The following is a 13,356-nucleotide window of genomic DNA, read 5'->3' on the forward strand; positions in this document are numbered from 1 at the left end:
TATTTAGTGCGTTTGTGCTTTTTAAAATCTAAATAATTATAATTTCATTTTGATTTGCTTTGTACTTGCATGCTTTGTGTACATTTAGTGTCTTTCATGTCTATCCCCTGCTTTCTTTATGTATTGTATGTGTATGCAAAGTATGTTTGTAATGTGTTATTGTTATTTATGTCGGTAAAAACTCAACGGAACTTTTGTTTGTACTTAAATACCACTGATTTTAAATAAAGTTTCTATATGTCTGTCCACAGTCATTTTAAGTATCACATCAGACTCTCCATTTTGACTATATCCTGGACAGATAAGATGACAATTGACTATTCGATACGTACAAATGTCCTATCCACAATTTCAAATCGACGTTTGATTATGAAACAACTTAGATTGCATTGTCAAAGACTCTTGTCCTGCTTGATTTTAAAAAAGCGCTTATCCTTTGAGTATCGTCAGAGAGAATACCCCTATGTCTCTTGTTTGGATTTATTCATAATTTGTATACCGTCCAAATAAATGATGGGCGATTCTACAAATATATGTTACATGAATCTTTAACATCTTTTTAAAACATAAGGGATCATTGAACTCCTACACAAGATTCATGATATTTCATCAAAAACTTTCTACAATCATTATTTCATAAACTGACAAATAAAAGCATTTCATCAAAAACTTTATTCAATCATTCATTTCATAAACTGACAACAAAGCATATCAACGCAGTAAGTTAATTGGTGATTTAATTCATATAATAACAAATAAGTATTAATACTTGTTATATATATTTATAGAGTTACAAAAAAATATGTTTTTGTGTTTATTTTACTGTAGTTGGGGATTAACATAAATTCGTTCAGTATAAATCACGTGATGTCAACTAACTCTTTTGTGAAAATACTACAATTATGTGTTTTCTTTACGTCTGAAATTACAAAACAAATTATTAATAAATGTATAATTTCAAAGCTGCAAAGCTTTTTTGTTTACATTTCAGTCCAAGTGAATCACCTTTTAAGTGAGAAAGCGTTGTAGGCGATTTAAGCAGTCGATCTAAATGATGAAAACACAAAGGAGAAAAAGAATTCTAAAATCTTTCTCGGTTTGAATTTGAATATATACTTTTCGTGACGTAGTGTAAGTATACACACTCAGAAACGTGTATCACCTTCCAGATGGTACTCCAAATTGAAAAGGATACATTTTTATTGTGGGTAAAACGATAACATAATCTTCTGGCTTAAGTTTGTGTTTGTTAAGCAGTTTTGTGCTAGTATAGTAATATAGTAATATAGAGTTTTCAAAAAATTTCAACGTTCCCTGAAAAATTACAATAAATTAGAACGGCACCAAAACGATCAGTAAACGATGTTTAGTTCAACAATTATTTCAATTAGCCACACCAGAACATTACATTTGTAAATCCGAGTCACTTTATAGTGTTTTAGTAAAATCTGTATATTGTAAAATTGTCTATATCATTCACATACTTTATCATTATCCTGCAGAGTAGTTACTCCTTGAGACACGTGTACAGCATATCGAAATTTATATATAAAACTGGATATTTTTTTTGTATTTATTAGCCATTGGGTCGATACCACAGCTGGTGGACCTAAGGTCCCCGAGGGTATTCGCCAACCCAGTAGTCAGACTTGTCTGACCCCGAATAATATCATATTTCAATTACCCTGTTTATGAAATCATGCAGTATTCCAGTTTTAAAAATACGGATAACACCGAGGCTACATTTCATGCATTACATATGGTAGAATCTCTCGGTGATGGATTTGGCTTCCTCTTTCGATAGTTTTGGTTATGAGTACTCTCGTATACAACTAATATTATGATCTTCCGAAATATTTGATTTTAATACAGCTGATGAGAGGTTACTCCTTCAAACACGTGTTCAGCATATCGAAATTTACGATATATATTTTCTTTATTTTTTTTATTTTATTTTATTTTTTTATTTTATTTTTTTTTTTTTGTATTTAGTATTCGGGTGTGAGAGTTAACATCGGCAGTATGTTTTCTTTTTAAATTGCATCAAACTTTATTGACATATTTGTTCTACAAATTCACTAATATTATTGAGATCATTACAAAATATTGTCAAACATCTGAATATAAATCATGTTAATTATTCTTTAAATGATCCATATAAAATAAGTACAGTAAAAATTAAGTAATTATAGCTCCTTAACATAATATGAATCATCTCACCTGCTAAAATCACAAGAAAGCTATCTGATATTTATCTTTAGCTGAGGTCTGGGAAGCTTATACTGTAAACAAATATAAAAAATCAAAAAAGGGCTTTACAAACTCGGGAAGGATTAATGATATGAAAAATAATATACTATTTCTACTATTTTTTCTATCTGAAAAAACATTTTCTCTTTATTGTATATTTTTATCTTTACAAAAAATCGTCGGTGATCATTTTGTAATTAGATATAGAAATGTGATATTTTTAAACTATTAAATTCAATGTGAAACATTTCATTACCTCTGTAGGGATTTGATATTTCTCAACCGAGTTATATGCTGGTCCGTTGATCAAATCAGAGTTGAAAACAGGGTTGTGGACAGAAACCTTAAAAAAAGAAAGTTCACTAAGTGTAACTGTTCACGTATAATTTTAATGATGATTGAGGTGAAAAATAACATAATTATATTTTTACATTTTGCATGATACTTATCTGGGGTGGTGATTTACTACACCGTCATTATATACGTTTATTTGCTTACAGTACACTACCAACCTTTAAATTGAGGTAACCTAGAAATATATAAAGTACTGTTTCAGGTGAACGTTTTCATATACGGTAAAAAGACAAACATATATATACATCAATACTATTGGCATGGGTCGTTTTCGTAGTAAAAAGTCGTGTGTCGTTGTTTGTTAGACTGTATCTCCAGTCCTGGGTTGTGATTAAATCATCTGTTAGAACAATTGGATCATTATTCAGTTCAAAATTATCGTCAGATCTGTAATATACATAAATGACCTTTTTGAATTAAATCTGAAACAATTTTATCTATCCCATTACTATCAATCAAGCGTAGGCACGCATTTTTTTTACATCCATTGACTACAGGCATTTAAATCTGTTGTTAAAGCAAAAGTTGATGTAACATTATAAACAAACCCGAAAAATACGAACTTATTATACTTCCAAAATTTGACTCATTATCGTTTCAATTGATTACAAGACCGTAATCAACAAACGAGGAGAAACTGATGCACGCGAACGATCGGCCGCCATCCTTCGCCCTTCCATTAGAAAAAAATATATTAAATGGTGATCTTTTACCTGGGGTATTTATCTGAATATCTTCCAACTGCAATCCGCTCATTTTCAAATTTTAATGTCTTGTCTTTGAAAATCAGAAGATCTTCTTTTTCCAAATTGTCTCTTTTATACAGTTTAAGGCATGTAAATTGTATTGTTTTAATCCTGATATTTATCGAGAAAAAACTACCATGCTCTTTTTTATATATTCTCATCAGTATTCATCAGACGACTGTATATCAGATCATATATTTTCCTTACGAAAAGGTATGTATAAGCAGGTCCATTAAAAGTATTTTAAGTGCAGAATTTATTCTTTTTCTGTAAGGTGTAAAATTGTATAAGATCATAATGGATTGAAAATATAAACTACTGTAAAGTTCTTCTTTTAACAATTATCATTTCATATTATAATACGTCACTTACAAATCTTGGTTGTCATCATCACTATTTTTTGTCTTTCTTTTTTCTTTGACACAAAGATAGGTCAAAATGCCAATGATAATCAAAAAGGCTCCACCAATGCCTGTAGACACTGCTATGATATACTTAGACTCTAAACCAAGTTTCTCTGTTTTGATCTCGCATCTGGTTCCCGAATATGAGTATTTTTCATCATATCTGCACCTGAAAAAATATCGTTTTCAACACGATGCTATTGTTATTATAATTTTATTACCATTTGGGCAGGATATATAGGGATCAGTTCATCTACCGTTTAGATATCCAAGCCATTTTTTTTCACACAATGTTACTAAGTATCTAACGTCATACAAATCATGCACAATATGAACTAATCTAATCAACATAATATGATAGAAGGACTTGCATATAATGTACGGGGATATAGGTACTTAAAGAACATTTGACTTTGTACAAATACACATCAGTTTTAAAATAACACTGAATATGCCGCACTTCCTATAACGTATGGTGTGCATCCGCTTCAAACGTTAAACATTTACGTCCGAAATGCACCAGTAATTAAAAAAGCGCTACATTCATGACACTTCGCCCCTTAATTGTTTAATGCAGAATTCTTTTTTATATAACTATGTCTATTTGAATGATTTCATTAGATAAGGCATTTTTAGTCGAATGTGAAATAATGCGTATGAGTTGTACTGCTATTTATTAAAATTTTTATTTTCATTATTGTCAATTGTATCAAGCCGATAAACAATAGTTTCAGATATTATTATTTATATTGTATGCTGAACTAATTGAAAAGAGTATGATGCTTACTGGCAAATAACCCCAGTAGCTTGGTAAATACAATATCCTCCATTGTTACAGGTAATATTTTTTTTGCACCATGAGTTGCAGGTTTTATTTTCAAAGTAGTGACTTGGTAGACATATCTTATTTTCGTTTGCGGACTTTTGCGCTGTAAATATAACAATTTCACTTTATCACATCACATTCCACAATTTGTGAAATTGATAAAACAAAAAAAGAAAGAAAAGCTACACACTTATAATTAAGAATAAAATATTTTCTTTGGAGTAAATGTGTTTTCACAAATGCATAATAATCAAATAATGTGCCTTTAAAGAAATATACTAGGCTCGGATAGTCAATAAAAATCATAACCACAATTCATAGAAAAGTTGATTTCCAAGGTTCGTTAATATTGAAACATGTTTTTTCGTTATCTTAGTGTAATCAAATACTTCCAGGGCCACATTACAACCAAAAACTGTCAAATCGATGATAGTTTTAAGCAGTGACAATTTGAAAAAAAAAGGTATTTCTAATAACAATGGTGACAGTTATCACATTTTTTTCGTCTACCTCGGACATGACTTAATGAACAACTCGGCGGATGTTTCTAGAAAAGAACAAGACGCTTATCCTACCGGTGCAGCAGATCCATGCTCCCAGTTTTTAGTGGATTCCGAGTTGCTCATTTGCTTTGTATGATTTTAGCTACTTTGTGTTCTTTCCTGTGTATGTCTGTTTCCCATTTCTAGTCTTTGTTCCTGGATCACATTCGTTTGATTACCGCGTTAATCTTGGTTCCCCTGAATATTCTTTTATTCACTTTTCTGCTTTTGTTTGTTTGTTTGTTTGTTTGTTTTTATTATTGTTGAAAATATTTCACCACAATATCTAATGTAGTAAAGAGGATGAAATGATATTTAAAACATGTTCTGTTGTATTAAACCTAAATATACCAGAGGCTCTTGCATCATTCAGTGTCTTAGACTCATCAACATATTTTATGAACGACGTCTCATGAATTCCTTTTAATGTAACATTTGTCGTATCCGTAAAATTTTCAACGAATTCCATTGGCTCTTTAAAAGAAGAGTTGTCACTATATGGCTTCCCAGAGAATAATACATTTGCCTCGGCTGAGCTATAAAAAATAAGTAAAAATGTTAATGAGTGCTGACTCTGTTTACTCACTTTGGGTTTAAGAAAACAAATCACACTCATTTTTTATACTTTATTCAATAGCCATATGTATTCTAGGGAATGTTGATATGTGTTATCAGTTGAATGACTACCCTGAATCATGTTTAAGCGCTGTCACAAGTTCACTCGGTCAAAAATTGCTTCCGCTTAAAAAAAACATTTTCAATCTCAGAATAACCGGATTTTGTAAGATCATAAACTGTAATGTTTTGCATTATCTATATTTTGTTTGTACAATTAAGCTGGTGCAGTTGCGATCACTTCTTACATCTCTTAAATTCTGTCAGAATCTGTCAGCACAACTGTTCATTAGCACCAGATAGAACAGAAATCCTGACGGATGAGTGCTGCACTTTCGACTTTCATACGGGTATATAATTTTTGCTTATAATGTAATATGTCCTTGGTGACACATAAATTTCAATCCTATTCTTAAAAGTGACTTCCTTTTAATAACGTACATGCAATTCAGAAAAGTATTTTCTATGCCAATGACTGTCAGGAACTGTTCTTATCCAGGTCATTTGGAAGTGGTGATTGGCTAGGTAATGCTATACGAAATGACGTCAAACACAATAGATCTACCTTAATCAGTTTCTATCACAAACTGTCACGACCCATTACAGATTATGACAGACTTTGTCCTAAGACCTGACAGAGATCTTGATATGGTGTGTCAAAGGTCAGGTCAGTTTATGACAGTGTAGAACTGTTCGATGACGGCAATCCCTGACATAATCAAAGAGAGGTTAGAAGTGATCGCTAATGTTCTTTGTATTGTCTTGAATTAATTCGTAAATTGCTCATTTTAGAACAAGTGTGATTACATTTACTTATATTCATGTGACTAATATATACTTGTTTGAACACATTCAAACATCAAGCCTTAGGGTACATTAAAACCGAAAGACAGTTATCAAAAACAAAAACAAAACGACTAAGCGGAAATTAAAGTTCCTGCATTTACTGAGGCACATATTCATTAGTTGCGTTTTTATTTAACAAATAATGATAGTAAATTATCAGAAAAGAAGACACAAATACGGGATAAAGACGACGGATATGTTGAATATGACAAAGAGACAATAACCCTACAATGATGATAATATCATTTCAAAGCCACCCACATCGATGAAACCCTCAAACTACAGGACAGGGTGCAACTGGCCCTAAACAAATAACAGTTACAGCGAAAAAGTTGCCCATTTATACTCAAGTAACATAAAAATAAATTGAATTTGAAAAACAACATGCTAATAATGAATCACCTAAATTTTGAACTTTTGAATATGCAAATTATTTCATTTCGCAATGTTTATGATATTTTGTAATTGTCATTGATTGTCAATGTGCACTTCATTCACTTCGATGTACCTAGTTAAAATCTGAAAGAAGATGGAAAGGGTTTTCGGAAATTTGTTAATAAACTGTCATTTATCTTTAACCAGTCTTCAATGCAACCAACAATTTGAACTTTCAATCTGAGATCTCCTCAGATGACCTGTGTGTAGAATTTCATTAAAATTACCTTACTTGTTATGCACAAGAAGACCAGGATCTTTGGAAAAACAGCACTACTAGTTAAGCAAAAATGAAAAGATTTGTTTTATCTGAAAACGGTATTGCATTTATCCTCTTAGTTGCATCTCTTTTTTTTTCTTAATCTTAAGAAGACACAATCTAGAGCTATTTACGTTCTACGAGATATTGATCTCGACCAGAATAAAATAAAGCAGTAGATATTACAATTTACTAGACTACAAATAGACATACACATGTATTAAAATTACAAATAACTAATTTGGTTGAATCGAGAATAGATTATAGAAATAAATGACATTATAATGAACCGTGATAAAGTCGCTATCTAAAACAAAATCTGATTTAATCCTTTAATCGGTAGTTTACGATTTATAAAAGAAAACGATGTTCGTAATCTGACATTTGTTCAAAATACTATCAAAAAGTATTAATTTAATGCGGACACAACTGATTTGTGATGCGGTCCATTCCAAATTTGCAAGTGCGTCAGTTGATGAAGCAATGTGACAGAGGATGGTTTGAGTTTTATATCACAAGTTTAAAGTGTAAGGAAATGGCTTAATCAAACCCAAATTAAATCAATGAACACAGTGGTATCTCGAATAGCAATGAAATTAGTGACCCGGTTGTCCCAAAACTGAATCAAATTTTAAATCATTCAGAACTGTTTAAGTATGCCCCAGAACAGAACACTAAAGATAACCCTTCATTGGACACCACCCGGGAAGATAATGACAACGCATCACCCGGGAAAGAGCTGACACCTCTGAGTTAGAGGAGGTGGGCTACTCATGAGGGCAAGCAAAACTTTTATGGCAAAAGACAGTGGTAGATGGCGGCTACTGTTAAACATTATGACCCTTCCGGGACGAAGAGAAAAGATAAGAACGTAATTTTTAATTTACATATTTATCCATCAATCGAGACAAACATTCAACTATAATACGTTGTAACTTTGACCAATAAGTAGTCCTGGTGTCAATTAGTTTAAAAAGTATTTTCCAATATTTAGGAAGTTCTTACCCTGAATTGTCGCGCTTTTTTCTTTTTCTTAAGCACCTGTCTTTGCTGAAAAACAAATGCAAAATAATTCCGTGAATACATTTGTTCTAAAGAAAACGAGAACGCACGTATTCAATTATCGCTAATACATAATAATACTTTATTTGTTTACAAGATATTGTTTCGGTACAGTATCTTATTTTAGTGGACTTAATTGGATTGTTACGGATGATTAAGTCCTAAAAAATAATTCATGGATGAATAATAATGATATACCTATGTGTCATGCCTGTAACTTGACTAGATAAGTAACCCTTTTTTGTTACAATTACATTAATTTACCGGACTACAAAACCGACTTCCCAAACAGTAGACAGGATAGTAATATGAGTATACATGTACATGATGTAACTAATTTTAGAACGACGTTTCCTCGCCCACAAAATGGAAACGTATTAAAAAATTGAATACCCGCAGATTTAGAAATTAAATACCATAGCTTTGTCACAGTTATGCTGCGAAATCCAGGCAGTTTTTCATATCCTTCTTTTAGCTGAAAAAAACATGCCATTATTTAACAAAATGTTCCTTTGATTTATTCATATTCAAATGATTTCGTATTTTAATGAAATAATATGCCATTTAGTGCATCATTATTTTGTTAGGTCAAACCGATCAGGATGCCGATATGGATGTCTCCTTTTCAATATATTTGACCAAATGTGTGCTATGGTGTTATTATTCATAAATGACCAGTTTTGTGGATGTAGATGCAGACATGTCCGATAAACAAATCCACTTGTCGAACCACAGATCGATCTGTATCCGACAAAAGCGAGCTGTTGCAAATGAATATATAGAAAGGTCTGAAAAATTCCCAACGACGTTAGAACTGTCAAATTTGCGATGCAAATTTTTGGCCGTTTCCCTCCGCGGGACTCGAACTGTGACATCTATGGCAACACCGCCTGCACCAAGTCCAGAGTTGGCCGGGTCATTCCTCCTCGTAGGATTAATCTAGGGCTGTAACTTAATAAACGATGTATGGTAGTACGGGACAGTTCATTTTAGCTGTTATTATGTAGGATAGAGGATCAAATTAATAATGCATATCACAACATGTCGAAAGTTATATTTTCATACAGCCTAGCTGGCCGAGTGGTCTAGGGCGCTGGACTTAGTGCAGGCGGTGTTGCCATAGATGTCACAGCGGTACGAGTTCGATTCCCGCGGAGGGAATGACCCAAAATTTGCATCGCATATTTGACAGTTCTAACATCGTTTGGAATTTTTCAGACCTTTCTATACGTTTATATATCTTCCCTGTATCGATTTGATCCGATGGAGCAGTGTAGCGAATAGAGTCGTCACATTCTGAGTCGTTTGTATGTATATATATATATATATATAAGACAGGTTTTGATAATACAGAATAAGAAATGACTTAGCAATTGCCAGTAATGGTAAAACAAATGTAGCTTAAACCATATCTTGTTTTGATTATTTGATAAATGATATACTCACTGCATTACTTAAGTTTGTTGTTAAGTCGTTTTTATTTGATTGGTCATCTAGAATTAATGGATTAAATAATGTGAAGTAGATATTGAACTCGAAAGCAAGCAGAACGCCTACAAAAAAAGAAAGGGAATCGATAAGTCAGTAATTGTAAAAAAGTTTGAATTTAAACAAGCAGTATTGATTTTTTTGTATTGTATTTCGGTACATAACTGTGCTTACAAGTCACTTTGTTTACTATTCTTGGTTAGCTAGATAAGTCGCTACTTTCCAGTTAATGAACTCCTTGTGACAGTAAGATTCATGTACTTGTCAGATAATGAAACAAATCTGAATTCTGAAAAATTGAACTGCCTTGTGCGAAATTACCCACATATACCACTGACAAGTGAACTTAATTTGTGAATAACCGACAAGTCAATTTGTTTATCTGAATATATACTTGTACATCTCCTAAATCGATTTTCGTATATATATAAGATTTTTTTTTATTTTCAAACAAAAAGCAATAAAACATGATATTTTATTTGACAACCGTGGTTTTATTATGCCACATCGTTAAGATAAATTAAACGGACAGTACTTCAAGAACAAGGACAACGGAAAAGACCGTAAACAACCTGGAGAGGAGGGCTGCGGGCTGAACTAAAGGTCGAAAAGGGGAAATCTCAACAAAGCAAAATAATTCAAGGTAAAAAAAACAGACAATCTTGAACAAATGAATTATTTCTCGTTATATTAAACAGTTATTTTGCAAGCAATAACCTTCCAACTAAGTAAGGTCTAACAAATAAAAACACTATTTGTAAGGGTTTTTGTAAAAGAGTAATCAAGGGAACCAAGGTTATAGCGGTAATCAAAAGAATGTTATCCAGGGACAAAGACCAGACATGGAAAACAGACATACACAACAAAGAACATACAGTTACTAAAATGATACGTACAAAGTAACAAATGAGCAACTCCACTAAAAACTGGGAGCATGGACCAGATGCACCGGTAGGGTAAGCGTCCTCCGATTTTCTAGAAACACCCGCCGAGTTGCTCATAAAAAATAAAGTCCGGGGTAGACAAACGAGGAAAGGAAAACTATGACCCGTTGAATAAATCAGTTTTCATGGCAACATAACGATCCACGAGTTCATGATGACGACCATAAAACTTCTGTAGTGATGACTTCAATCTTGTAGCAACATAACTGTTCCAGAACCTGTTTTTTAGAGTTCTAGTGCGATACAAAAAATCTTCATAGTTTTGGCAAGCTCTGGCATAATGTATGAGTTGTGATATGAACACTCCATACGCAGGGGCCGAAGGGATGTTGCCACAGATGAAAGGAAAGTTGATAATTTTGAATGAAAAGTCATCACGTTTGTGGTAAAGTTCCTTTGGGTAGATGCGATGTATCAAATCCCTGAAATTTGGATTGTTTAAAGATAATACGTCATCTATAAAGCGGAAACTGAGATTGAAGGATCTTGCCAAACGATATTCTTAATTTCTAATCAGATCAGCTATAATGTCAGCTTCATAAGAGTGAAGGAATAGGTCAGCAAGTAAAGGAGCACAATATGTTCCCATTGGAATGCCGACCGCTCGTTGAAAAACACGTCCACCACACTGCACAAATATGTTTTCGATTAAAAATTCCAGCATTTTGTAAACATCTTACTCTGTATATTTTGAAGATGATTTGGAGTTATTTCTTACAAAGTATGAGGAATATCTACCAAGAACTATATATTTGTATCTAGTTGTATCTGTTTTGGAAAAACAACGATGTATAATGGTTTTAAGTTGGGATTTTAACAGAGTATGGGGAATAGAAGTATACAGTGTTAAAAAAAATCATAGGTTTTAATGCTATTATATTCAGATAATAGTCTTGAACTGATTGTCTCCAAAGGATCTTTCGAATTTTTCAGGATTCACATTGAGTTAATACCACTACGGGAGTAACAAGTGTTTTGGTAAGACTGCAAACCCCCTTTGACAGTCGTGAGTATAGAAGTTAAAAGTTTTGAAAGAGGTTTGGTGGTACATTTTGCAGATCCAGCTATGAAACGTTGTTTGTATGGATTCTTGTGGATTTTAGAAATCCAGTACATAGACGGTAAATCACAATCATCGTCCTTTGTAGAGAGACCAAAAGAAGATAGCACAGATTAAACAATCTCTTCTTTGGAGAGAGTTGTAGCAGTGTAGGTCTTATCACTTTTATCACTATTATTTTCTACGTCTACCTCTGATGATAAACATTAGATACAAAACTTTTTACAGACAAAAACAATGTTGTTTTGGGCTTTGTCTGCTGGTACGAAAACATATTTGTCATGTATAGTAGACAATGTTTTTGCTACATCGGGGTCTTTGAAAACTGATATAGCCTTGGCACTCATTGATCTACTTGAAACTTTCATTCGTTTCAAAATTAAAGACCTCACGGCCTTTAACCACTCTGACAGAGAATCAATGTCTTCTTGATCTCGTTTTATCCATTTTCTTGCATAGTCCTCGACGGCATCCATAAGAACTTTAAAGTTATAATTCCAATTTATGGAGCGTGGTTCACGGTACTTGGGACCTTATAAAGGATATTACGCAGAGATTCGTTGTCGATAATGGTTAAATCTCCCGTAACGATTTGACCAGAAGGACCATATTTGAATGGAGAGGTTTCGCAAGAACAGTCAGGTGGTTTAGCCTTGAAGTCCTCAGTCTCGAGGTTCTGCAATAGCCTTTTATAATTGAAAATGTTCAATGCGATGGGTGAAGTATAGGAATATGAAATAATTATTATGGATTTGTCTTTGAAATATGGGGGAATTTTGTTGGTAACATTTTTGTGATGGAGGATGTTAGCCAAATTAATTGCATCTATACCTTTGTTGACAAACGGTTATTTTATGATATATGAATATACGATTTTTATACTTTGAAGTAATATTAAAAAAAAAGCATAAAATGATGTCAAGGCTTCAATTGGTACTCCTTTATGATCCTTATAGTCTTACGACAGCATTGACTATAGCATAACATAAACCATCGCATAACAGGCTGCAAAATAGTGATAGCACTTACCATAGTTAGGTTCCATAATAGACGGTGGGGTTACTGTTTTTTTGGTGGTCGTCATCGACTGAATAACAGTTGTAACAGATGATATATGAGATGTCGAACCACTTGACACCGTTGAAACAGTATCTGATGTAGTCTTATTTGACAAAGTTGAATATGTGATATCCGACACTGGCGAAACAGGAGATGATGTGTCTGATTCCGTATAATTTGACACTGTTGAAACCATAGAAGTCTCCTCTGATATCGATTGATACGAAAAGGATGAAACCGTCGCCAATTTATTTGTTGTTGTTTCACCAGACATGAAGGAAACTGTGGAAGTTATTCCTGACGATGTTTTGCTAGACACTTGTGAAACCGAAGATGATGTGTCTCCTTGTGTTGTCTTACCCGGCACCAGTGAAACCATAGATGTAATATCTCCTTGTGTAGTCTTACCCGACACTTGTGAAACCGTAGATGAGGTGTATCCTTGTGTTGTCTTACCCGACATTGG

General features: G+C 33.1%; 1 protein-coding gene across 1 annotated transcript; it reads right to left on the minus strand.

The window, feature by feature from the left end:
- Window positions 1-688: 688 nt before the first annotated feature.
- LOC148599382 (uncharacterized) lies at window positions 689-13,353 on the minus strand. Its single transcript, XM_088557090.1, has 11 exons — window positions 12,861-13,353; window positions 9,786-9,892; window positions 8,756-8,814; window positions 8,283-8,327; window positions 5,474-5,658; window positions 4,542-4,683; window positions 3,723-3,923; window positions 2,850-2,991; window positions 2,507-2,593; window positions 2,221-2,282; window positions 689-919 (listed from the first exon to the last, which is right to left on the minus strand). The coding sequence occupies exons 1-10, from the start codon at window positions 13,351-13,353 to the stop codon at window positions 2,241-2,243; spliced, it is 1,503 nt and encodes a 500-aa protein (XP_088413216.1). The 3' UTR covers window positions 689-919; window positions 2,221-2,240.
- Between the last annotated feature and the right edge of the window lie 3 nt (window positions 13,354-13,356).

The sequence above is a fragment of the Perna viridis genome, chromosome 13, assembly GCF_037379345.1.
Source record: "Perna viridis isolate PV_CMFRI_1.1 ecotype Kerala chromosome 13, ASM3737934v1, whole genome shotgun sequence".
In the NCBI taxonomy this organism is placed as follows: domain Eukaryota; kingdom Metazoa; phylum Mollusca; class Bivalvia; order Mytilida; family Mytilidae; genus Perna; species Perna viridis.